At 42.3% G+C, this 27,335-nt stretch overlaps 2 protein-coding genes across 2 annotated transcripts; both read right to left on the minus strand.

Moving 5' to 3' along the window:
* Positions 1 to 5,936: 5,936 nt before the first annotated feature.
* Positions 5,937 to 11,203, minus strand: slc35e1 (solute carrier family 35 member E1). The gene is made up of 6 exons (XM_056735618.1): positions 10,854 to 11,203; positions 9,627 to 9,697; positions 9,329 to 9,466; positions 9,050 to 9,175; positions 8,262 to 8,507; positions 5,937 to 8,070 (listed from the first exon to the last, which is right to left on the minus strand). Exons 1-6 carry the CDS (start codon positions 11,176 to 11,178, stop codon positions 7,855 to 7,857), a joined length of 1,122 nt encoding a protein of 373 aa, XP_056591596.1. The 5' UTR covers positions 11,179 to 11,203; the 3' UTR covers positions 5,937 to 7,854.
* A 678-nt stretch (positions 11,204 to 11,881) lies between these two features.
* On the minus strand, positions 11,882 to 14,616 carry LOC130410536 (mediator of RNA polymerase II transcription subunit 26-like). Its single transcript, XM_056735244.1, has 3 exons — positions 14,456 to 14,616; positions 13,632 to 13,706; positions 11,882 to 13,362 (listed from the first exon to the last, which is right to left on the minus strand). The coding sequence occupies exons 1-3, from the start codon at positions 14,528 to 14,530 to the stop codon at positions 12,103 to 12,105; spliced, it is 1,410 nt and encodes a 469-aa protein (XP_056591222.1). The 5' UTR covers positions 14,531 to 14,616; the 3' UTR covers positions 11,882 to 12,102.
* Positions 14,617 to 27,335: the final 12,719 nt, after the last annotated feature.

The raw sequence follows: 27,335 nt of genomic DNA on the forward strand, positions 1-27,335 counted from the left end.
GCTGGACAGGCCGCCTCCGCCCTCCACGCCATGGCGATTCTCCAGGTCTTTCAGGCTAAAGTCCTGAAGGATTTGGATGAAGGGAAGCCCGACCCCACTCGCATGAGTGAGTTGCGTGCTGCCACCGACCTCGCGCTGCGAGCGACGAAGGCCACGGCAGGCGCATTAGGTCGGTCGATGTCCTCTATGGTGGCCCAAGAGAGGCATCTGTGGTTGAACCTTGCGCAGATGGGTGAGGCACAGAAGGCCCGCCTTCTGGATGCCCCCATCTCGCAAGCAGGGCTGTTCGGTGACACCGTGGAGAACGTGGCACAGCAGTTCTCCGCGGTACAGAAGCAGACGGAGGCGATTCAACAGATTTTGCCCCGCCGCGGCATGACCACCCATCGGTCGTCACGTTCCCGAGCGCAGCCTGCTTCCCAACAGCCCCGCCCCTCTGCTGTGGCCCCTCCGGTTCCGGTGCCCTCCCCTAGGACGGCCCACCCGAGACGCAGACCCACGCGGAGGAGAGCGAAACCCCGCCAGCGACCCGCAAAGGACTCCCAGCGGCCCTGACGGGATGAACCCAGGGGAAACATCGGGCCCGACGTCGGCCATACCATCGCCGAGTCGGTACGAGGCGCTGCCTGTCGCGTCTCCACAAAGTCCGGGCCCTTTTCAGGGCCCGGCGCCCACTTCCTCGTTAAGAGAGTTGTTCTCCCTGGGTTTTTCTCTCCCACAGCACCCTTCGGCGCGCAGTGGCGAGGGTGGACGGCGCGGACGACTTCAACCTCCACGCGACGTTGCGTCGGCCAGCGCCATCAGACAGGTAAGTCCGCAGAGCCGTCAACCTCCCAGGGATCCGTCCCGGTGCGAGGTGACCGCTCTGCCACCCACCGAACCACCTCTTCCAGGGACGGTGAAGGAGATCATTCCTCTAACACCGTTGGCAAGGTTCTTGGCTGCGTGGCAGACGCATACCAGCCCTTCACGGTGGTTGGATCGAACGATCCGTCTCGGTTATGCGATCCAGTTCGCCAAGCGCCCCCCGAAATTCCGGGGCATTCTGTTCTCCTCAGTACGAGGAGAGAATGCCCCCGTGCTTCGGAGAGAGGTCGCCGCCCTGCTGGCGAAACGTGCGATCGAGCCCGTCCCCATAACCGAGATGTCCTCTGGGTTCTACAGCCCGTACTTCATCGTCCCCAAAAAAGGAGGAGGGCTGCGCCCTATTCTGGATCTACGCATCCTGAACAGGTACCTGCACAAGCTACCGTTCCGGATGCTGACTCAGAAGCGCATCTTGGAGTCAGTTCGACACCAAGATTGGTTCGTGGCAATCGACCTGAAGGACGCGTACTTTCACGTCTCCATTCTTCCTCGACACCGACCGTTTCTACGGTTCGCGTTCGAGGGGAAGGCGTATCAGTACAGGGTCCTGCCCTTCGGTCTGGCCCTGTCTCCGCGGGTTTTTTCGAAACTCGCCGAGGCCGCCCTAGCTCCCCTCAGGGAACAGGGCGTGCGTATACTCAACTATCTCGACGACTGGCTTATTTTGGCACACTCGCGAGATGTGTTGAGTACGCAAAGGGATCTTGTGCTCGAGCACCTAGACCGTTTGGGCCTCCAGGTCAACCGAGAGAAGAGCAAGCTCTCCCCAGCGCAGAGCATCTCATATCTCGGGGTGGAACTAGACTCTGTCCGCATGTCGGCGCAGCTCACTACCGAGCGTGCACAGTCGGTGCTTCGCTGCCTGACACAGGTCAGGCAGGCCACAGCGGTCCCACTGAAACTATTTCAGAGGCTCCTGGGGCACATGGCATCCTCAGCCGGGGTAATCCCGCTCGGGTTGATGCACATGCGACCGCTACAGCACTGGCTTCAGAGTCGGGTTCCGAGGACGGCGTGGCACCGCGGCACCAGGCGGATTACGATCACGCCCCGGTGCCGTTGTACCCTCATCCCTTGGGCAAAGTTGTCCTTCTTGCGAGCGGGGGTTCCGCTCGGACAGGTTTCGAGGCGCGTCGTAGTTACGACAGACGCTTCCCTGCAGGGATGGGGGGCAGTGTGCAACGGGCACGCAGTAGCAGGGCGGTGGACGGGCCCCCGACTGCGATGGCACATAAATTGCCTAGAGTTGCTGGCAGTTCATCTAGCACTGAGGAGGCTACGGCCCCTAGTGCAAGACAGACACGTGCTAGTCCGGTCGGACAGCACGTCTGCCGTGGCGTACATCAACCATCAGGGCGGCATACGCTCACGGCAGATGTCGCAACTAGCCCGACGCCTCCTCCAATGGAGTCAGCAGGTGACCAAATCCCTGCGAGCCACGTACATCCCGGGGAACCTGAATCAGACAGCCGATGCGCTCTCTCGTCAGAGGACTCCCCGTGGAGAATGGCGACTCCATCCCAGCGTAGTCCAGCTCTTATGGGAGCGGTTCGGGCGGGCACAGGTAGACCTGTTTGCCTCCCCGGACTCCACCCATTGCCCGCTTTGGTTCTCCCTGACCGAGGGCTCCCTCGGCACGGACGCCTTAGCGCACAGCTGGCCGCGAGACAAGAGGAAGTACGCCTTCCCCCCAGTGAGCCTCCTTGCACAGACTCTGTGCAAGGTCAGGGTAGAGGAGCACCAAGTCCTGTTAGTTGCGCCGTACTGGCCCAACCAGCCTTGGTTCCCAGACCTCATATCTCTGATGATAGCTCCCCCCTGGCCGATTCCCCTCTCGAAGGACCTTCTTTCGCAGGGGAAGGGCACGGTTTGGCACCCCAATCCGGGCCTCTGGAATCTCCATGCCTGGTCCCTGGACGGGACGAGGAGAGTTTAAGTGGCTTGCCTCTGGCAGTCCAAGAGACGGTCATGCAGGCTAGAGCCCCCACCACGCGGCGTTTGTACGCCTATAAGTGGCGTCTCTTCTCGTCTTGGTGTTCCTCCCTTGGAGAGAACCCGCGGAATTGCCCGATCGGGTCAGTGCTGGCCTTCTTACAGCAGAGACTAGAGAGTAACCTCTCCCCATCCACCTTGAAAGTGTATGTAGCCGCTATTGCCGCTCATCACGATCTCGTGGAGGGTAAGTCTCTTGGTCGGCACGACCTGATCATCAGGTTCCTTAAGGGTGCGAGGAGGGTGAATCCACCTCGACCGCGCTCTGTACCCTCTTGGGATCTTAATGTGGTCCTACAGGGCCTGGCTATGGCCCCGTTTGAGCCCCTCGGAGATGCCTCTCTTCCTCATCTTACGATGAAGACAGCACTCCTGACGGCGCTCGTATCCATCAAGAGGGTTGGGGACCTACAGGGCCTTTCCGTGTCCCCGGGATGCCTAGAATTTGGAACTGGTAACTCTCACGTTGTCCTGAGACCCAGACCAGGTTACGTGCCCAAGGTCCCCACCACTCCCTTCCGGGATCAGGTGGTGACCTTGCAGGCGCTCCCCTCCGGGGAGGAAGACCCGACCTCTCATGTGTTGTGTCCTGTACGCGCTCTGCGCCTCTACATTGACCGCACACAGAACTTTAGGAGTTCTGAGCAGCTCTTTGTTTGTTTTGGAAGACAGCATCAGGGGAGAGCTGTCTCCAAACAGCGGCTGGCACACTGGATTGTGGATGCCATTTCCTTGGCTTACCAGTCCACGGGCCAACCATGCCCGCTTGCAGTGAGAGCACACTCCACTCGGAGTATGGCCTCCTCGTGGGCGTTGGCCCAGGGTGCCACCCTGGCAGACATCTGTAGAGCTGCGGGTTGGGCTACGTCCAGTACCTTCGTGAGGTTCTACGACCTCCGAGTGGAACAGGTGTCAGCCCGTGTCCTGCTGGGATAGGGGCTCGGCATCTGGCCCGGACGTACGCCTGCGAAAGCGCCTTCTCCCCTCTTCAGGTGAGTAACGTGCGCTAACTGCCTCCCTGCAATTCCCCCATTAGGGTGAAGCATAGGCATTCCATCCATCACTAAGCACAGCATTGGTAATAGATCGGGCGGAGCGATCTGTTGGAACCAGGTCCAGTACTGGTAGAGTTACCCCTATTTAGGCGAACCCCTATACTTGGACTAGTGCCCCATACGTAGTGACTCCCTTATAGGTTGTCCCGTATGAAGATTTCACGTATTCCCCTCTGGCGAATTGGTGACCTCCCCACCGGTGGCTCTCCACCGGGTTTACTGTCCCCGGAATCGGGTTGACACTTCCGACATGCGCTCTCCCTATGGGTAGACCATGCCTTATACCTCCACATGTACCTCCCCTCGTGGCTGGATGTGGGCTCCGCAACACACTCTTCAAGAGAAGAATAGTGTTTTTCCCAGTGCAGCCCGGAAGGGACCTCGTTACAGGGGTAACGCCACCTTCCGTGATGACCGTCAGTAGAAGCTTCTTCGTATGTCTGATACTGAATCCACTGGAGGATTACATCTCGCGGTAGCGCTCAGTCTTGACTCGCAGGGCCAGTCACTGTCGCCCCGCTAGAGGTCGTAATGCGGCGTAGTGCCGTGGCGTGTGTAGATTCTTCCCCAGTCGTCTCTCAACACAACGTCGAGAGACCGACTGAAGGGGAACGTCTCGGTTACATATGTAACCTCGGTTCCCTGATGGAGGGAACGAGACGTTGTGTCTTCATGCCACACCACTGCGCCGACCCGCTGCAGTGACGAGAGACACTCTCTCAGGTTCCTCAGCACAAAGGTAAGTGAATGACCGCCGCCATCTTCCTTTTATACCCGTATGTACGGGGCGGAGACTGGCGTGGGCGGGCCATTCGCCAATCCTATTGGCGTTTAGAAATTCCTCTCGGAGATGATAGGTTCTCAAGATCAAACCCCAGTCGTCTCTCAACACAACGTCTCGTTCCCTCCATCAGGGAACCGAGGTTACATATGTAACCGAGACGATTCTATTAATAAAATGTGAAGGTTACTGCTTTTTAAGAGTACCGTGAATACTGGTGGTTCAGTTCAAGGCCAGGTATTTATTATAATTATAGCTGAAATACATTAATGAGCATCTGCACTAATAATGAAAATACATAACTAAATAAAACCTTTTCTTGTACACGTATTCTTCCACCCTAAAAATATAAACAAACTCACATATATACATAAATGTCTCATTCTACAATAAACAGGTGCTTGTTAATCAATGGTTTAATGATAAAGTTTTATTATATAGACATACTATATATATATATATATATATTATAGTTTATATATATAGTTTGTTTATATAAAAATATTTTTTCTAATATTAATTTGTTTTAATATTGCAGGTTAGTTTTGTTGTTTGAAATAAAACATAATTTATTATATAAAGAAACGTGAAGCATTTTAGAAATAATACTAGGGAAGTTGTTCATCTTGAATAAATCGCATCGTGAGCTGAGTGAATCGTTACATCACTATATTTGATAGATTTCAACGTCATATTAAATAATTTTGGAAACACATTGTCTAAAAAATAACTATAAAGTGCAGGTCACCTACAAACTTTCCTGTGAGTTTTCAAGCAACGCTACAAAATTAATTTAGATAACGTTAGTTCTTCAATAATTTACTGTATGAAGAACATGTATCGTTAACCAAGTATCATAGATGCGATATATCTACCATTGATTATAAGGATTAAGTTAGGTTTCGAAAACATTATCTTATATATTAAAACGATACTTTACATCTTTCTAATACTGTATGAATGAAATCAATATACTTACAACATTCGTCTGATAATGTTAAAGAACGTTTTCGATTATATTTGTCAAATAATTCATAATAACACTTTTACTTCGACTTAATCTTGTATGAGAATAAATACATAAATAAATTGAATATTTAATAAATATACTTATAATTGGCCTGTAGGTGCATTTAATTCACACACGTGTCTGACAGTGCGTTTGGCCTGAGAGTGCATCTGGTCTGCAGCCAGACCCTTCTGCATATGGCCAAATATCATTAGGAGAGGTTTAAAGCACGTCTTATCAATTCATCTTTATTTTCACATTTAAAAATAATTCATCTTATAACCTTAAGGTTGACAAGATAAAATGTAACATTAACCGTACCAAGGCATCTTAAAATCAAATATAACATAGAAAAACAACTAAATGAGACTCAACATGACTGTCATAATATAGAGACACACATGAAACCCATATGAAGGTCTAAGAGCTTAAAGATTCTGAAGCTGATCAAAACAAGTCAATGAACATCAAATACTACAGTACTGCATGATTATCTGAATATGAAGGTCGTTGTAATATTGGTACTGATCCGATGGTTATATTCAAGGTTTCGGGTCTGTTTATGAATATTGACTTTGCACTTTGAACTGTCAAAATGACAACGTATTAATAAAGATGGATGTTCAATTTTGTTTACGTTTACAAAGAAATTACAATTAACTGGCTCAAAAAGGACAAATCTGCACCAATCAAAAGAACTCAAGCTAAGCCACTCCCCCAGTGACATCATAGAATAACAGTGATAGCTATGAACCAATAAAAACAGGAAAAATGATTAAGACCACACCCATAGACAACCTTTCATTCCAAGCTGCTGACATTATACACAATACCAATAAACCACTTTGAGACATTTGAACATTCCAATAAAAAAAGTGAATCCTTCCATGAAGCTCATCAGTCAAGACACATCTTTACTGTGCAATGGATTCGCAACAAAATATAAAACTCTACATTTTATCTTTTCCGAGTAATGCCGCCACTGTGCATGCTTTTGCCGAGCTGTGTCATACTTTCCAGCAGCAAGACACTTTAGAGAAGAAAGAAACGTTGGTAAATCGAGGAAAAAACTAAAACTGGCGTGAAGTTCAACAAAGAAACCTGTGAAAGATTTGTGTCATGTTCCTACCAGTACAGAAAACGTCTGTTCAATGACTGCGGATTTCCTCTGGGACGGCAAATGGAGCACAGTGTGTTATATGCACATGTCCCCCATTTAAGTCATTGAAAGATATCATGATTGAAAACAATATTGCACCTTTTTGGAGGACTGTCCTCACAGTATCACATTGAGAAACAGCAGCTTCTTAATATCCTCGATCTTACGAAGACAGTTTTTAATATCTGATGGAGAATATAAGAATCGTGTTTTCATCTCTAACCAGTTCTGTAAATGCTCGACAACAATTTTAATATTGTACAAATTCATTAGTGATGTCTATTGCATATAAATGTCCACTGTCATTTCACACATACTGCTTCACCTTAAAGAAAATAATAATAATCATCATCATCATGCATGTAATGATTCACATGATCTTGTACAATGACCCTCTTCTATCATCAACCCAAAAGAGGGGAGAAAACAACAAATCCAAAGGATTTCTTCACAGACACTGACATTCCAAAAAGTGTTTTCAGTTTATGATATGGTCTAATAAACGCACCCCCCACTATAAAAATAAATAAAATATTTACAAACAGGAGACACAAACCCAGACAGGAATATTGACTAATACCCTGATGCATTGGTATTTGCTGTGAGCCAGTGTATGATGTATGGCAGAGGTCTTGATGTTTGTCTATCTGTCACTCACTTACAGTAGCATGACGGCGATGCGTTACATTCTGAACCGCATTAAAATGCGCCTCGTGCAAATCACTCTTTTGATCCTTCAAGTGCCATTTTTTCCCCACGACAATAATTCAACGCACGCATTTTCTCACTGACTACCTTCACAAAGGGGAAATGGACAATATAAGATCTGCAACAAAATAAATAACAGGTCTGTATGGGAAAAGACGCAGTAGGATGAGAGAACATTCCTTTTCCAACTTCAACTAGTCCAGGTCCATATGAAAGAAGCGGCCGCCCGTTCTCAAATACGGAGGTCTGAGATCAGTCTTTAGAGTCCTTCGAAGTGCTCGACTCACACAACATACTGGCTGGAGCTGTGGTTTGTTGTGTAGGCCTGTCGGCTGTACTGAAAGTGGTCGGTGAGGACCGTGGTCCGCCCGTGCTGAAAGTCTGTAGTGTGCGCGAAAGGAATTGTGCCGTTGGACTGGGGCTTGTCGAATGAAACCAGATCCTGCGCAGAAACCGGCAGCAGTTTCTTTTTGGCTTCCTGGTTGTCGTCGTATTTCGCCTGGTGAGGAAAACAAATCGATGAAATGAGACGCGTTATGTGACTAAAGAGGATAGGTCCAAAATTATGGTATTGCAGTTTTACATGTACAATACATTGTAGCACTAGTTCTCAACGATTTTAGAGAACTTAAGTTCTTATATAAAACACACATTGGACATAAAACATTGACATTCCAGTGCAGTAATTACCTTGTTGTAGAGGAAGACGCCCAGTATTGCCGTCAGCATGCCGATGATGTTGGAGGTGTTGACGGGGTTTCTGAGCATCAGCAGGGATATTGTGATGACCATGATCCTCTTTGTCGCATTGGCCACGGCGTAACTCAGCGGGCTGACCAGATTTAGCACGCTGAAAGCGATCATGTTCTGTGCAAAGTTGCAGAACCCGCTGATGAGAAGCAGCACTAAGGTTCCTGTCCCGTTGGTAACATCCGCCTATATAAGGAGAACAGAACAGATAAGAGTGGCGTATAGTTTCCAAAGCTTAGAATATCCATGAAGAATACATTTCCTTACACTTTTCAGCTAATAAAAACTTAGTCAAATTATTTTACTCATATCCTATTTCCTGTAAGTACTTTTTCCAGGAAGTGTCCATTTTTTTACATATGTCAACAAATAGCCTTTATTCACATTGGTTTAACTGCAAGAATACTTCACAAAATGAAATATCAGAACAAGTAAACATTTCAGATATATGAAGAGTTTGGTTCCAAAATGAGATAACACAGTTTAAAAACAATAATAATAATAATAATAATGTTTTGGATTAGTTTATCATGTTTTTTATTTATTTATCGAGTTATCTCATCCAGAAACCAAACCCTTCATATTATATCAACTACAGAAATTTCCATGAGTTTGTAAAATCTTAAATTCGTGGACTAAAATTACAATTTAAAAATCTGTTCTGTTCCTAAAGCATGTTCACAATTTCGCTTGTAATTAAACAATGAAACAAAAAAGACATTATTTACCATATCTCCTTCCATGAGGAATGATGAGAGATCCACTAAGAGCCATGTGGGAAGCATAAACATAAGCGCATTGAAGCCCAGCATGTTCAGCAGCTGCAGGTGATGGATCCTCGTGTCACGCAGGACCTAAAAAACAAACCCACAAATGTGCTATATAGGAAGATATCTTACACACCTTGCAAACAACAGTACCTTAGGACTAATATACGGTCATACAGTAGCTGTAAGAATAAAAGCGAACCAATTATAAATTAACTCATTTAGGTTTACGTCATCTACCTTTTTGGAGAAAATGTTTTGTAAGGAGAAGCAGAGTGTGGCTGCAAGTGCGCTGATCAATCCAGAGAGGTCAAAGGACAATTCAGTGACCGTAGCCAACAGGACACCTCCGATGATGGGTATGAGAGAGACATAAACCTGAGCATAAGAATTAGATAGAATTATAATAATGCTTTTTTGTAATAAATCGGCATTTGCAGTCTACAATATATTCTTCATTTGATGACTAAGAAGCAATAAATAATATCAAGCACAGCAAATTACGTTTTTTTGGAAGTGTGTTTAGATGAGGACAGACCTTAGTAGTTTGCTTCTCTTTCATGATTATCCGTGACAGCAGAACCACCCAGATGGGCATGGTGGCCTTCACTGGGAAAGAAGGAATGAAACAAAATTCATTAAGTCATCATCTAGGCATTTTATTTAACCACATGTTCTTCTGTGAAGTCTTGTGATTGCACCTGGTGTTTCAAACATCAACACACAGATGTCTCATATACTCCCTACTGAACCCAAATGATGCTTCATGTCATGACACACTCGAATGCACGAGCTGTTGCCTGACAACAAATGCTAATGAAAAACAATTTTGGGATATGAAAGAGGAAGTTCCCAAATCCAAATAAACTTTAATAAGAAATAATAAGGATAATGTTACAAAGTTTGTTCTGTTGATCAGATAAGAAGCCTCAGTCACCACACATTCACTTTCCTTGTATGACAAACAAAGTGCGGAAAACCATTAAAGTTCCATCTTAAATGCATCAATCAATTTAAAAATGAGAAATGACGAGACTGGTTTAATAAGTAAGACTGACTAAAGCATTGCCTAAATGTTTCATTATGGGATTACTCATAAGTTATTTGCGTTCGGCTTTTGCATATTTGCAGCAAATAACTCGAGGGTTTTAAATTTGGAAAAACCAAACAATGCACCTCACCAGCCTTGTATAAACAAAAGTGAGCCGAAGCACAAGAATGTGCACACAGCCCCCAGCAAGACATATAATACCCAGAGAAATGCTGTCCCGCAGGTGGATGATGTGGCAGTATGAATTAAGAAGGCGGAAGTGACGTGGACTTATACTTACAATGATTAGAAAACCTCTACAATTCTGTAGAATTAGGATAGAGGGGTCTTAGAAGAAGACTAAAATAATAATTCTGACTAATGAACGTTGTATTCAAGACGGAAGTGACGTGGTCTAAGCTTGCGTCAATAAAGTACAGACAATTGTTATCTGTACGCTACTAAAGTAACAAAACTTAACGTTGATAACAAACCCCTTAAATCATTGACTACGTTTCTAAATGAAACTATAGGAAATGTCTGGAAAACGCTGATGATATTAACAGATATTTTTACGCACTTTAATGTGAACCCAATGGACCCAAACGCGCCGACTCGATCCGGTCAGGTTACGTTTGCACCCAATTGTGTACATTTTGTGTAAACGACAAGGCCTGTACACAAAGTCACGGACTCGCATTGATACGGGTAATAAAACAGGCTCCAGTTACTCACCCGTGTGCGCGTACGACACCGGAACCTTCCATATGCTGAAGTGGGCCGAGACGGAGGCGAAGTATTTCCCGAAAGCGAGCGGCAGAATGAACCAGCGGTAGTACGGGACCGGGAACTCGGTTCGCGGTACCCCCCATGCTCGCAGCAGCGGCGGCAGAAACACGATGATGGATAGGATGTGAAAGAGAGAAACGGTGACCGGGTAGGGGAAGCTGTTGAGGATGATTTTGTTGATCACGTTGCCGCCCGAGCTGACGGTGTACCAGCACAGACACAACACAGCGATCCGCATTCCCTGGCGTACGGGCTCGCGCTGCTCGGCCATCTTCAGCGCCACAGAACTGAAGACACTCCGCAGGCGCAGACAGACGAGCACGTGACTCTCTGAAGCCACGCCCTCACCAGCTCTGGGTATATTAATTTGACGGTCTTGAGGTGCACTTTTGTGAAAAGGGGCAAATCACAATAAGATAAAGAAAATATTACGATGTTTTTATGACACCAAGTGTATTTGAAACGACCACATTATTACACATTTTATACAATTGTTCTACTCCTCTAGAGTTCACAAAGCTCTGCTATAATTGTATAATACAATAATGGTAACTTGGATAGTTATAATATTTTTATGTTTTATGATGTAGGCCTACATTGTGTGAAATGATGTTTAATGTTTTAACAATTAAAACGAATAAACGAAATATACTAAATCTTTTGTATGCGAGCCACAATATTTCACAAAACAATTATAACACAGATTATGAGTAAGAGCACGAAAAGGTGCAAAATGCATCCAACAGGAGACAAATATCTTTGAATAATAAAATTTAAACACATTTAAAATAATTAAAAAACACACATATATTAGGAAATTAAAGTACTACATTTGAAGTTTTGTCTGTATGTAAGTAGGATAAATGCAGCATTAAGTTCTTTTGACATTGTAAACTGAGTTAAGTCTGCCATCTGCAGGACGTAATGAAGAACTGCACTTTGATTTCCTAAAAACAAGCCGAGAAACAAATAGATAAGAACATGAAGTCTTTATTTAGCCAATTGAAAAAAAATCTATAATTCCTAAAACATTTTATACAGAAATACAATTTGTTAAAGAAACCAACACGTGTCATGCACATAGCACGTTTGTCAGACTGAGGTGTTCACTTATAATTACTACAATAATTTGAAACGCACACATGACAAACAAGAGAAACTACTTCTGTAGAAATGTTTGTAAAAAAAAATTCTTTCAAACCCTACAGTCTGTATCTATGCAAACATAAGGCGAGATCTTAAGTGGACTCCCGTGTGAATCCAGAGTAAAAGACTGTGTCCAGTCATACCAGTTCTTTCTCTTATCATAACATCCGTTCACTCCATGCCATTGGTCATGATGTAATCTATAAAGATCATTCTCCGTGAGGTCTCGGCGGATCCCTGGGAGCTCTGTCATGCAGAAATCTGGTACATTTGCTTTTCCACACTCTTTGACAGCATGATCCCCTTGCTTCAAATTCTCAGCCACATTTAAATTCCTCCCTAAAGTTTGACTCTCTGTGGTCAAGATATTCTGGAAGACCATGTCAGGCTTAATCATTATACTTTGGGAAGGCTCACTTGTATTTGTCTCCTGGACAAGGAGCTCCTCAGATCCCTGAGCTGCACTTTCTGCTGTTCTCCGACAGTCTTCAAGTGTTTTGTATGAAATCAATTTGACTTGTTTAGTATGATGGTCATATGCTATATTGCTTACATTCAGCTGTGCAGGTTTGTTATTGTCCTCTATGTGATGTCCATTGTGTTTGTCGTTTGAGGTGCAGTGGTGATTCTTTATCGCTTCATTCTCAAAGGTTCTCACAGTTGTCTCTTTGTCTCCATTAGAAACCTCAGGGGGTGAGAACAGGTTATCGTTCTTTGAAGTGTTTTTGAGTACGTTGCTGTTCATGAAGTCTGACAGCTGTTCTGCCTTCGTGTGAGGGTCCTGAACAGAAGAATCTGGAGGCACATGAGAAACAGAGCTGGTGGACAGTGCCGGTTCCCCGGTCACCAGGTTCTCTTGAGTGGCATGGGCACTTTTGGACTTCTGCAGGTATCTGACATTTTGATGGTCTTGGGGTGGCTGGTAGGACAGAGATGTTCTCACATTCATGGAAGCATAAGGCTGTTTAGTAGATATGAGGGATGAAGAATATGGGTTGATTGAACGGATGGGGATTTTGCTTCGTCTGAAATGATTTGTGGATTTGCCAGAAGCAGAGCTATGACAGCTTTCTGCTCTTTGGTTCACGTTACTGTTAACAAAATTCCCAAAGGTTTGAGTTGATCTAGAAACTAATTTGCCTCGTATAGAACGTGCTGTGTCAGCAGGGCATGAGAGCTCTTTTTCTGTGACTCCTTTTACTCCGATCAGGCCCTGCCAACTTCGTACAAGTCTTTTTAGACGTTTAACAACATCTTCATCCGCGCACTTTTTTCTCACATCATTGATTAACTTTCCAAGCCTGGTTTCCTAAAATGAAAAATTTGCACAGTTATAAGGTATGAAACAAAAATAGGTTTGAATGCTTGTGTTTTCTTCAGTCGATACTATTGATGTTAGATAAGAGCTGAAAAAGTATTTTTAGTGCTTAATTTTCGACCGTGGCTGGCAATGTAGTGGTTGAGATATATTCAATTTATACAAAATGTTTTCAGTGAATGTATTTAGAAACTTGACCCATGCAACTCTTGAAAATGCCTGTTTGTTAAAAAACATCTCAATACACAATGGTGTCTTACCATCAGAGCCTCTTTAGTCATCGGGTATCTTTCCAGGCAGTATATTACATCCAATACCGCTGCCACATTATGAATCTGCACACATGTAAAGTTAATGACATTACCAAAGTACATAGGCCTACTGAAAGCAGTCACAATGATTGGTCATTGGAGTGTGAGATATTTGAATCCAAGCTCTCATGTGCACCTGCAGCAGTCACCAGAAGACACTCACAGCTTCTGGCTGGTGGTTATAGTTACAAATGCAAATATTAAATGCTTGTGTGCTCATTCCAGTACAAATCTGTTACAAAACACCCCAGGGAGCATGTCTTGAAACTAAACTGCACACAAACTACACAAACTAGCAATGACAAATTAATAAATGATTAGTAATACAAATAAAATAACATTACATCACCGTGGTGAAACCCAAGCAGTATTTTTGTATATATAGTAATCATTCAAATACATTAGATAAACATTAATGAATAATTACTACAACAATTAAAAATGTTCAAAAATCAAGATTTTTTATGTGCATTCTAATTAATACCAATCGAACTGCAACTGTTTTGTTTTAAGTCAGGCCATACTAACTCAAACAACTAACAGCTACAGCTAACTTACACAATAAAGCACAATAAAAAACGACAACATAATAAAAACAATGAATTTTGAAAATTCTCATTTTGAAAAATCTCATTTTGGAATCAAAGTCTTAATTTAGTTAAGAATGCTCGAAAAAGTACTTTGAGAATTCTTACAGTAGCATTTATCACTGATAATGTTTATCCACTGAAAGCACTTCCTATAAAAACACCGTAGTCATTACTTTCACTCACATTATTTTGCTCATCGATGGCCTGAAGAAGCTGCTCTCTAAGTTGCTGAGGTCTTGATGAAGATCTTCTCATCATCAACCATAAACATCCACCAATACTCGATACTCACTTAAACATTAATTCCCTTTCACCTTTTACAGTGAACCCTTTAATAAAACAGCGTGCAAAGCTCTTCAAATGCGTGGCATGTGTAACTATGAAACTGTTTATATCCCCATCGAGCTCAGCTGTCCGTGTATGCAAATTATATCCAACAAGTGTGGTTCTGTTTTTACACACCTAGAAAACTATAATGAGTATTAATAACAAGAGCCTAGAAATTCTTAGTTCTTAGAAATTCCTGTTTCAACTGACATCCTGCAGTGTGACACCAAAACTTAGAAAGAGACTCCAACATTATTTTAAATCCTCTATAATCAGTATTAAATATGCAGACCATATGACCTCATACGGTATCGAGAGATTAAACAGATTACTTGTATTTTACAAATTCACTTGTCCTTAAGCAGACAAAGCTGCAGACTATAAATTGTGGAACTACTAGACAAAAGGCACATTGAACAGGCGACTAGGGTTATTTGTCACTTTGAGAAGTGCTGACTCTTTGCTGTAGTTTGGCCTTTAAAAACAATCATTAAGTTTGGTGGAAACTACTACAGAATTCGGAATTCTCCAGGGTAGACAAAGGGATGTAAAATATAACAGGGATTGGGACTAAATATCCATTAAAGTGATACTTGAACCTAAAATGAAAATTCCGTCACCGTTTACTCATATTTGAGTTGTTACAAACCTGTATAAAAGTCTTTGTTCTGATGAACACAGAAAGATATTTGGAAGAGTGCTTATAACCAAAAAGATCTCGTCCCCCATATTGACTCCCATGATAGGCAAAATTACTTCATCATTTGTTTTGTTCTGTTGAACAGAAAGTAAGATATTATGAAGAATGTAGGAAAACAAACAGTTCTGGGGCACTTTTGACTACCATTGTAATTTTCTCCTATAGTCAATGGGGGATGTGGCGAGTCCGCCGGTGCATAATCAGCGTCGCCATGGGAACCAACGACAATCAAGTCTGCCGATCGCTCCACAGCTGCAGCCACTAAACACTCCCGGATATAAGCCGGTGAAACCAAGGCGGAAGCAAGCTTACTTTCCGGTTTCTCCTATGACTAATACTGGTTTCTTTTCTGCAACACAGAGAGCGATTAAGTATGGGCAGACTTCACGGAAGCAGCCAAAGACATCTTACCCACCCCGGAGTAGAAGAGAGCCAAGGAGTCACGTCTACCAGGAGCGTCAACCTAATTCCCCTACTTACCTATCACGACTCCTAAATACGTGAATAAGAGCGCCCTTCGGGGCATGGTTAAAAGCGTTTTTGTGCTGTCTCGTTCCTCTACCCGCCACAGTTGGTGGAGAATGCGGGCGTTGTGAACGAGAAAACAAGGAAGTATAACATCCTCTTCGTCCCTCTCTACCGGAAATTTACTCTCTCTCTCTCTCCCTCTTGCTCTTCCCAGGATTCGTCTCCGAAATGGAGGAAATTATCCGCAAACTTACGGACCTCTCATCCAGACAGCAGGGGTTTTCAGAGCAGGTAGCTAAACGCCAGGAGAGAGTAGAACACCAGCTGGATATGCTCCGCGAAATCTCCGCGGGCAGAGCTCCTCTGCCGGAAGGCCGCGCTACAGCTCACCTGCACCTAACAAAACTCACGGAGCTAGACGATATCGATGCCTATCTCCACACCTTTGAGGTGACGGCGACCCGGGAACTCTGGGATAAGCGAGAGTGGACACGGCTGCTCGCCCCGTTTTTAACCGGCGAGGCCCAGCGGGCCTATTTTTCTCTCCAGGCTCCCCATAACGAGGACTACGATACGCTAAAGAGGGAGATTCTCGCTCGAGTAGGCCTGTCCGCCGTTTCACTCCTGGGTATTCGACGAACAACAGACGATCCGAATACAGGCGGCACACCTCTCGAGGCTCGCCCATCTATGGCTGTTGACCGGAGAGCCCTCTGGAGCTCAAGTCGCAGAGATTGTTGTCGTGGACCGGCTCTTGCAGGCTCTACCCCGCCGATATCGATCTCTCGTTGGGATGCGGGACCCTTCGTCCATCAGGGAGTTGGTAGAGCCCGTAGAGTTAGCAGAGACAACTTTCAGCCGCGAGATGGGAGAGAGAGCATTAACTCCTGTAAAGAGAGGAAACCGCGGATGGCGACCACCGGAGGATACCTCCGGCACAATGAACAGGCCCGCATCGACTTTCCCTCAAGACGAGCCGATGCCCACGGAGGCTACAAGCCCCGTTTCCCGCACGTGGCTCGCTGGTTGTGCTATGCATCGAGAACCAGTCTCAGGGGCCCCAGAGCGCCTAGTACAGCTTGATGGCCAGGAAGTACGCGCAACCCTCGACTCAGGAAGTTCGGTGACACTGGTACACTCCAGTGTTCTTCGACCTCGGCCAAGAGGTAAACTTTCCCTGCCCATAACCTGCATTCATGGCGACACCCGAGAGGTTCCTGCTTTCCGAAGCACAACCTCAGCTAAATCTGGCTCCTGGCCTGTTGATGTCGGCGTCATGGACGACCTCCCGGTCCCCCTCCTGTTAGGAAGAGATTTGCCCGGTTTTAAGCAGTTGTTAGTAGGTTCGACTCGGCCCGACTCGACCCGACAGAAATCGAGAGACTACCGTCAGCGGAGGACAGCACGACAGCGGCCCGTCCTGTTGGCTACGGGGACCGAACATGAAGGTGAGGACATTTCAAAATGCCCAAATATAAACTCTGATCTGTTTCAGCGAGTCACGGAAGGCAGCTCCTTTGGCTGAGAACAGAGAGAGGATGACCGGCTAAGACACTGCTGGGGAAAAGTATGTGACTTTCGAATTATGTACGAAAGGGAGCAACACCCCGGACCCCACCCAACACCCTATTTCGTCGTAAAAAAGGGTCTGTTGTATTGTGTCGCACTAAGAAGGGGAGAGGAAAAACACTTGTTGGTGGTCCCAAGGAGCAAGACGGCCACCGTAATGGAGCTTGCACACACACATGCCATGGCTGGACACTTGGGAGCGGCAAATACAGCCCAGCGGATACGGGACCGATTCCATTGGCCAGGGTTAGAAGCGAAGTGAAAAGGTTCTGCCAAGGCTGTCCTACCTGCCAGCGAACGTCTCCAAAACGACCGCCCCCCACCCCTTTAATTCCTCTCCCCATCATTGAGGTACCCTTCTCTCCCATCGGTATGGACCTGGTGGGGCCACTGCCAAAGTCTGCCCGTGGCCACGAACACATTTTAGTAATCGTCGATTATGCCACTCGTTGTCCCGGCTGATGGCCGACCTCTGCCACCTCCTCAAGGTAAAACAACTACGTACTTCAGTATACCACCCACAGACCGATGGCCTTGTCGAGCGGTTTAACCAAACCCTGAAGAGGATGTAACGGAGGGTGGTGGCAGAGGATGGGCGCGATTGGGACCTCATGATTCCCTATGTGCTCTTCGGTGTATGAGAGGTTCCTCAGGCGTCAACCGGATTTACGCCCTTTGAGCTGTTGTTTGGGAGACAACCTAGGGGTCTACTGGATGTAGCCCGAGAGGCCTGGGAAAACCAACCCGCCACCGGTGCTTCATATGGGAGAACAGCTCTCCTCTGTCCAGAAGACCTAACTGAGTACCCTGGTCAGTCAATTAACAGATGTGTTTCGACTGGCGATTGAGGAGGACGTTACACGGATGAGAGATCTTCAGGTAATTGAAGCATCACGTAGCCCCTGGTCCAGCCCAGTCGTCATGGTCCCGAAACCGGACGGCACTCTCCGTTTTTGTAACGATTTTCGCCAGCTGAACGAGGTGTCCACATTTGACAGTACCCGATGCACAGGGTCGATGAGTTACTCGATAGGTTAGGTTCAGCACGCTTCATCTCAACCTTTAATAGAGGAAGTTCTATTAAAACACATACAACCGCACCTCAGACTAAACTGCCTAAAGCACAGATCCTTGCTCGGATAACAGATATGCTGGACCTTGTGGGCAACCCAAATTCTTACACAACTTGCATTATTGATGTCACATGTATATTCAATTCCGGTTTAGTCTTCTGTTCCCATCTGCCTGAGTTCATTGTTATTTTTTAAGCTCTTTAGTGTCTGTTTCCATTGATTATGTTTTCTGTTTTTTAAGCCCTGTGTTCTTCATTGTGCGCTCTATTATCTACAGTCACAACTGATTCTAAATATATAGATTTGAAATATTTTATTAGCTCATTTGTAACGAATAGAAACCTTCCAAGTTACAATGTTCAACAAGATAGCCATGGTATATGTTGAATCATTTGTAGTATAATCTCATATTATTATAAATGAGCATATTTCAACAGATTTATTCTAGCAGTAAATTATTTTCAATGTGAAGTTGACTGACACTACCTGAATGAGCCTGTGTTATTAGTTGAATGGTTGTAATCTAGGAATAACAGATCTCGGAATGTCCCGCCCGACCCTACCAATCAATAACAAGTATTCCATAGCACCATGTAATAAAATGTAAACAGTCCTGTGTTACCCTGTTTATATATAGGCAAAGGGAGTTATTTTTTATGTTTACTCTATATTATACAATGCACTAGAAATGTTTACAGGTAGATTTTAAGCTTTAAAGTAAAATGAAAAACATTGCAATAAAAACGTCATTCTCCTTAACCTCTTAATAACAAAAAACTGACTAAAAACCAAGGTTTAGGGTGGAGAGCAGGTAAAGGCCTAGAAATACAAATAGAAATACATGTTCTAAAAACCATAAAAAAAGTAATTGCTGTCTGTACTTATTTTATCAAATATTAAAAACTAAGATTTTCAAAACATTATTAATAAAAGATATTTCTAGCTCATCTCCTGCTTTTGTGCAACAGGTGTTAAGAACAAATAAGAGTAGATAAATGACACACGTTTATCACAAATTAAGATTTTGAAAAGAAAGAGCAGTCGAGGCAAGAGGAAGAGCGGTCAAAAAGGGAAGTCGGATGTAATCAAAAAACATAAAACCACAGCTGCCCAACTCACTGCAGAATTAAAAATCTCAACTCCTCTGTTTCCACCAAAATTGTTTGTTTTGAACTCCACAGGGTCAAAATACATGGCCAGGCTCCTATAACCAAACCTATGGTCACGTGTGCCAATGCCAATTACAATGGTTTTATGAACATGAAAGTGAAGTAAAACTTCTCCCATGGCCTGCACAGTCACCAGATCTAAATTTTATTGAGCCACTTCGGGGGGTTTTGGAGGAGCGAGTCTTCCACCATCAGCATCACATCACATAGTGACCTAACCACTGTTCTGAAAGAGAAATGGCTCAAAATCCCTCTGGCCACAGTGTATAACTTGTATATGTCATTCATTAGATAAATTGATGCTGTTCTGGTCAAAAAAGGAGGCTCTTCACCATACTAATAAATAACTGTGATCTAAAACAAGGTGTTTTTTTGTCCAACCCTTATATGTAGTAAATAGGAATACAAGTGTTTAATGATTTTCACATGTTTAAAACAATAAGGCAAGAAATTGTTAATTTGTTTAACTCTTTTGGCATTGTTTAGGGTAGAAATTAACAAACTTTTCACCTCTTAAAATCATGTAGAGATTACACATTTCTAAATTAATTCCCTCAAGTTTAGAAATTGTTAATAAAGTATGACACTCAGAGTAAAACTGTGTCAGAACAAATTCCTCTTGATAATGTCACTTTGATAGAAAGGTATGTAATGAATTACATAGAATAGCTGTTTAAGTACACAATTAGATAATATCAATTTAGGACAACCCGTTACCAAACAACGTTTCATTTTGTTCAGTCTGTGGTGTAAAAAGGTCGCATTAGCAATTAAAGAAAATACATGGTCAGGTCAAAATGAATAATTTGGTCCTACGGTTTCATCAGTTTTACTGTTAGTCAACTGTATGATACATTTCTGTTATAATATGTCACAGTTTACATTAGTATGCCATCCTCACTTACATAAATGAACTACAGTGTACTAAACATATTAGTAAAAAATCTATATATCTGGCGTCTGAACAATTGTGGTTTAACCTTTTTAACTGTGCATGTTCATGGGAATCCACTAAATGGCACCAAGGAAGCGAAGCAGCAGCCTAGGTCAAGAATAAAAAACAGAAATGTTGAGATTGTTTCCGAGTTTTATTTGAATCATCAAGCAAAACAACCAAAGTAGTATATTTAGAGTCAGTGGTTCCCAACCTTTTTTCTCTGAGACCCCCTTTTCCATAAGAACATATTTTAGGGCCCCCCCAAAGCATTTAACAATGTTATCACTCTTGTATGCTTGCAGCAAGGATGACAAAAAACGTTGTTTATTATGACCAGACATATTTATGCACAAATAAAAACCTATATATAATATTGAAAGTACAATAACCAAATCATCAATAGGCCATTTGTAATTTAAAAATGTAAGCCTATAGGAGTAACATGCAATATCAAAAACATCATTATTCACTGTGGTGTGTAAGAAAAAAAATAATGAATATGGGCTATTATAAAATGACTGCTGTCTGGCACCTCAATACTTTCATGTTATTTGCGGAGCTTTATCAATCAGGATATAAGTAATAATCTGTTAAATGCGTAGAGAGATCTTTCTTCTTCGTTAATGTGTGTTCAGAAAGTCGTGTTTAACTATAACCTCAGCTGCTCCAGGCAAGTGAACAAAAGCGACAATTTCATTGATCGGCCAGTTTTTAACGAGGGGCATCAAACCAAAAAAACTATAAATAAAAATACAGACTAAATTACAGCAATACAGTAAATATACTCAATATTACAACCAGTGTTGGGTAAATTACTCTGAAAAAGTAATTAATTACTAGTTACTCATTACATAGTCAACAGTTTAATTAGATTACTGTCCAAATTACTCTGTCCAAAAAGTATTTAGTTACTCATTACTAATTACTTTCTATATCCTACATTGACCTTGATTAGTTAAGTGATTCAAGAATATACATGAAAAGGCTTATTTAATTAATTCAAATAAATAATATTATTAACTGACCAAAGTATTACAAATGTGAGAATTATACATTAAAGCACAGATTTTAAAGTACGACTTTGAATTTTGATTTCAATTACACTATTGCACACGCATATATTTCACAAAGTATTTAGTTTAATTACATCAAAAGTAACTGTTATTAAATTACAGAAAACAGATGAGTAATCCCTTACTTTACTTTTTCAAGGGAAAAGTAATTAAACTACAGTAATTACTAATTAGCTTTACATGACTCTAATTAAAGGCTTGCAACTGTATTGCTTCTTGTAGTTCATTTCTAGTACTAGCACAATATTAACTGCTGGTGATTTGTACATGCATGCAAGTCTAGTATGCATTTCACTATTTGATGCACAAGCAAGCATAAAAAATGTGCTGAAGGCTATCTTTTACAGTCTCAGTGTATTTGTATTGTAAAATTTGGAAAATAATGGAAAATTCTCTTAAAAAAATATTATAATAATTATAATGAAATATTTTAAAAAAGAAAAACGAACAAACTTAAATATATATTAACTTTTCAATCAAGATAAATTAAAGTCATCCTCTCAAAACAATGAAAACAGCAGATTTGTTTACGTGGCTGCACGTATATTAATATGAATATTTTGCTAAACGTTTCCCTGCACCAATTAAATGGTGACTAAATGGCTACCCACCTTTCTTGGTGAAAATCTGGGTTACAGTTTGACACCCTTTCCTTTGTCTTTCCTCTCTCTCTTTTCTCGCTTTTCCTTTTTGAAAACCAGATTTTGATTTAACGTTACTAGGCAACATTGTGGTCACTGTAGTTCTGGCGCATATACTGACCGCAACTAAACCATGTCATGGGCCCTTGGAATTGTCCTAACTTTTTCCCCCTATACGGCGCCCGTGAGTACAACCAAAATGCCGACAATGATAAGAATGAATGTTGTTGTTATGTCCCCTCTATAAATAGAGTCGGTGTTGGATTTTTGGTGTTCTCCTGGATTGGTAAAGAAGAGAAATGGCATTAAACAAAGTTTTCTCATACATACATACTTTTTGAAACATTAACAGTGTAAAAATGAAGGCAAAATATGTATACACAATAACCGTGTGCTATGCATGTGATCTCTATAGCGATGAGTCCTTTGGGTCTGTTTTTGAGATCGACCGATACATCGTTTTCCCGATAATTTTTTCAATATTTAATCAATTTCCCATCTTCCGGTGTCTGTTTTGTAATATCGGATTCACCGATAAGCTCCGCCATCTTGGCGGAGTGATTTATATGCAATGATTCCATTTATTCCATCATACAATGCATTAACTTATTCGGCGTCACATGTTGTAATGTTTTTATCCATCTGTGGTAGTGACTGCATCTGTGCACACCCCGTGCGTGTCCGCTCTCCCGTGTTCGCATGCGCTCCCTTTCTCAAAGAATCTCTCGATCTCTTTTCTGTGAGCGCGAGTCCTCTGTCCCTACTAATGAGTTTGGTGCAGTGTTTGCGGTTGTGTTGACAAATGATTAAAATTATTTATTATTAAACAAAGACACTTTAGTAATGGTGCACTTTATTTTCACTCTTTCAGACCCCTCTATTTATTGGTGTATAAATGCAAATGTTTTGCTTTGTATGCAAGGAGAGAGTAAATTTACTAAATAAAATAGTTTGTTCAGTTGTGTTGTAATCAGTGTGTCCATTGTTTTTTGTCATTGTATATCTCGTAAATGTTCCTCTATTGTAAGGCAAACATGAGATTGTCCATTCTTACCTTTCATGGCTACATGAATCATAGAGGCATGCGGTTTTCCTTTAGTTGATTCATCTTGGACAAAACAGCGATACAGGCCTGCGTCTGTCTGTCGGACTGCAGTCAGGGTTAGAGAGAGATCGCCATTTTTAAATCCACCCTCTGTCAGTGATATTCTGTTCTCATAGCCTTCACCAGTAAATGTGGATCCATTCTTAATATAATGTAGAATTTTACTGGAGTTATGAAGCCATGTGACATCATTGACGTGAGTCTGAGTATCTGCATAACATGGCAGGGTGATGTTTGATGACTCATCAACTGGTACGCGTATTGGAACTGTGGAGGAAATATTTCAAATCTATTATCTGAAGAACATTCATTATTAAATAATGGCCTCACAGACATATAAAACTGTCATCATTTATTTACTTACTGTAATGCTGTTCCAAAGTTGTGGAGCATGAGAGTAGGTAAAAATAACTTTGAGTAAACAATTTATTTAGATGTTTTACTGTTCCAAGTAACTGCTCTTCATTCAATGGCACATGCATTATATTCTGCCTAATCGTATGTCTTACTGCTGTTAACAAAACACTTGTTAATGTAAATATAATGCAAACCCTCACCTATGACCTCCAGACGAACATCCTTGTTGATGCTTCCACAGGTGCACTTGTAGGCCCCCCTGTCATTGTATTTTGTCGGGTTGAGAAGGAGAGAGTAATTTCCCTTGTTTGTTTGATTCGTGAATCTAAATCTTTCCTGAAAACCTTCTTTAACAGAGCAGCTCTTGTTTTGGCATTCAGCAACAGTTATCTGTATGGGATTGACTTTACTCCACTGAAGCGCAGCACATGAGCGCATTTCACAGGGCAGGACAACAAACTGATCAACCAGCGCAAACACAGCCTGAGAGGAAGGAACTGAGAACAAACCATAAAACACATAATTCAGCGTATCACACCTTATAGAAAAAACTCATCTGTGAATAGAAAAGAAGTGCACCATCAAACATAACCGACAGCAAAGACAACTATATAATCTATCAGAACAGGTAAACATCTACAGTAACCTTAATCATTGCTTAAGATTGTAAAATCTAATATTTTTTTTAAAGATATGCTACATACCTTTGAGTATTGAAAGAAAAGCACAATGAATCCAGATGCACTTCATAGTGGTGATCATTCCTGTGGATGAAATGTCATGATTTATCATATGAATGCGTCATAATTATGCTAAATCTGAAAACATTTTCATGACAACTAAAATATTTTGTGATTTGTGCTCTTAATGTGCCTGTAGGCTAATTAATCATGTAGATGTTAAAACACTTGACATAATTTAAACCAAATAAATATGTTTATTTAGTTATGTATTCCTTTAATAGAGTTTGCAAGCATGATCTTTGCACCGAATTATTACTGGAAAATACCAACAATAACAGATTGACAGAATAGAAAACCGATATATAACAAAACAATTTATCCCTATCCTATTACTACTTCTCTAGCTTAAAAAAAACAAGTGCACAAAATTATTACTGAAGAACAAAGCTTTTAAAACTGCTTTTCCGTTTTTGTTCAGTGTTTTGTTTAGACACAGTAATACAGTGGTTCTCAACCCTGGCCCACGAGATCCATTTTCCTGCAGAGTTTATCCCCAACTCTGATAAAACACCCGACGATGCTTAACAGCGTCTTCAGGAACTGACGCTCTCAACTTAATGTAGGGCTGCGCAGATTGTTTGGCAAATCGCGTTAAAGTTCCGAGAGAACCATTCAAATGAAATTGAAAAGGGGAGATATAAAAAAACGTCCACAAAAAGCATTTTCTCTGGTGGTATAAATAATGTATCAATTTACTGTTTTTAAACATTAAAATAATATACACTTCTCTTTCATAGTTCTTCAACAGGTACAATCAAACATAATAGGTAAGTATCCACAAAAGTATTCAGCTAATGAAAAAAACAATGCTCAAAATATAAAAATCAATAGCACTGGCAATAAACCCATAAATACACTGCTTAACAAGGACAATTTGTCCCTCCTCCTCAATTCCCTGCCTTCTTCATCACAGTTACTTTATACATTGTATGCCACATAAATAACCGAAAAGAGAGGCGGGACTTAAGGCAGAACAGCCAATCATCATCCGGTCACACTCAAAGCCGGTTTCATGTGTGAGATGGAGGGGGAGGAGTCAGCCACATCGGGCGCAGACACAGAGCGGCAAGAGAAACGGAGAAGCGACTGCTGTAAGGCGTTTGCACAAAACTGCGGAAAAACTGCAGAAAAAGTGCGGGTGTTTAACCCTCTCACCTCTCACTCTCAAGGTGTTTTAAATATTAACACGACTGAGCATCTATCACGACGAGGGTCGAAATTATGTAAACCAAAATGATTTGACAAATCACATATTCCGAATAAAAACAATAAACTTACCTGGTTGCAGTGCAGCTCGATCTGGGACCGGTAACGTCACATTGACAACATCAAAAGCGCGAATAACCGACAACAATACTCCACGAAATATAGCTACACGTCGTTTACGCGGATACAGTTTAAGATGAATGTTTCTCTCTGATTCAAAACCAGAATACAGTTTTCTCTCATTCATCCACCCCTTCTGAGACGTGTTCCGCTGTCACTGTCTCAAACCATATCAGGAGTTGTGCCAACAGGAAATCCAATGTGTTGTGCCCTAATTTCCTGTAGCTCATTGGTAAGAGCAAGGTTGTGGGTTCCATCCCAGGGGATTGCAAATACCTATGTAAAATGTACAGGATAAAGCAATGTAAATCGCTTTGGATAAAAGCGTCTGCCAAATGCTTAAATGTAAATGTAATTTGCACCCCCGCCAGATTACGACTCCCCTCACAGACTTTGATGGGGATTCGTTTATCCTAGCCCCTTCCCCCACACCCAACCCTGAGTGAGTTTGACGCGCGAATGAGGCGAATTTGACGCGCGAATGAAGCGAGTAAACTAAAATGTTCAAGCGTCAAAGTACACGCGAATAACGCGATTTATTCGCGCAATTCGCGTTCGGTCTGAACACAACAGAACACCTAATGTTAGTGGGGAATAGGGGAGTCGTAATCTGTCAGGGAGTCAAAATTCGTCACCACAACAGGAAATCTTACGTTATCTAACTCACACTGATCAAACAAACGCGTGTAGAATGGTGTTTTTAGTTGGGTCGTTGTAAATGTCTTAACATAAACACTTGTTTTATGATGTGTTATATGAACATACAATCAAACATTAGCGATTACAAGTTGATATTGGAGAGCAGTGATGTAATGATAAACTTTTATGGTTGCCAACCATTTAACCTAAAGTCTTAACCTAAAATAGGGTATGACTAATGCAATATTTATTATTAAGGTAAAATATTCTTTACCTTGAGCGAGTATATTTAGCTTTATTACAGGTCGTTGTCGCTAGGGATGTGCGATATATATCGTTTGCGGTAATATTGTAAATCGTGTTTTAACGACGTGCGCATTCATATGATCGGGTATGTTAAGATCCAATAAAAAACCGCGTGCACGAATATATGGAGCGATTTTGATCTCATTAATTATTCACACATAAAAGTATTCAGTTTCACATGCATAAAACCTAATTCACGTGCACATATCGTTACACCCCTATTAAAAAGCTCTTACAACTTCTCTGTTGTGAAACAAAAAAGATATTTGGAGAAATATCCCCGTGGTTTTGCGTCCATATAATGGGGTGAATGTCATGGGGTTCAATGTTGTTTGGTTACCAGCGTTCTTTGAAATATTTTCCAAGTTTTGCAGAAGAAAGTCAAACAGGTTTAAAATGACATGAGGGCGAGTAAATGATGACAGAATTTAATGATTCTTTATAAATCTACCGAAAACCTAGTAACAAAGCTTGTGCAGCATAAGACTATTGCAATTTTTGAAAATATTGTTGAATTTCAGTTGAATTCCAGAAATATCCCAATATCGCACTCCCCAATCATGGCATTCAGTATGAGTGAGATCCCAAAGTACATACACCTCTGATGATGAAAATCTGTCCCGAACAAAA

This window comes from Triplophysa dalaica, chromosome 21 (assembly GCF_015846415.1).
Source record: "Triplophysa dalaica isolate WHDGS20190420 chromosome 21, ASM1584641v1, whole genome shotgun sequence".
In the NCBI taxonomy this organism is placed as follows: Eukaryota; Metazoa; Chordata; class Actinopteri; order Cypriniformes; family Nemacheilidae; genus Triplophysa; species Triplophysa dalaica.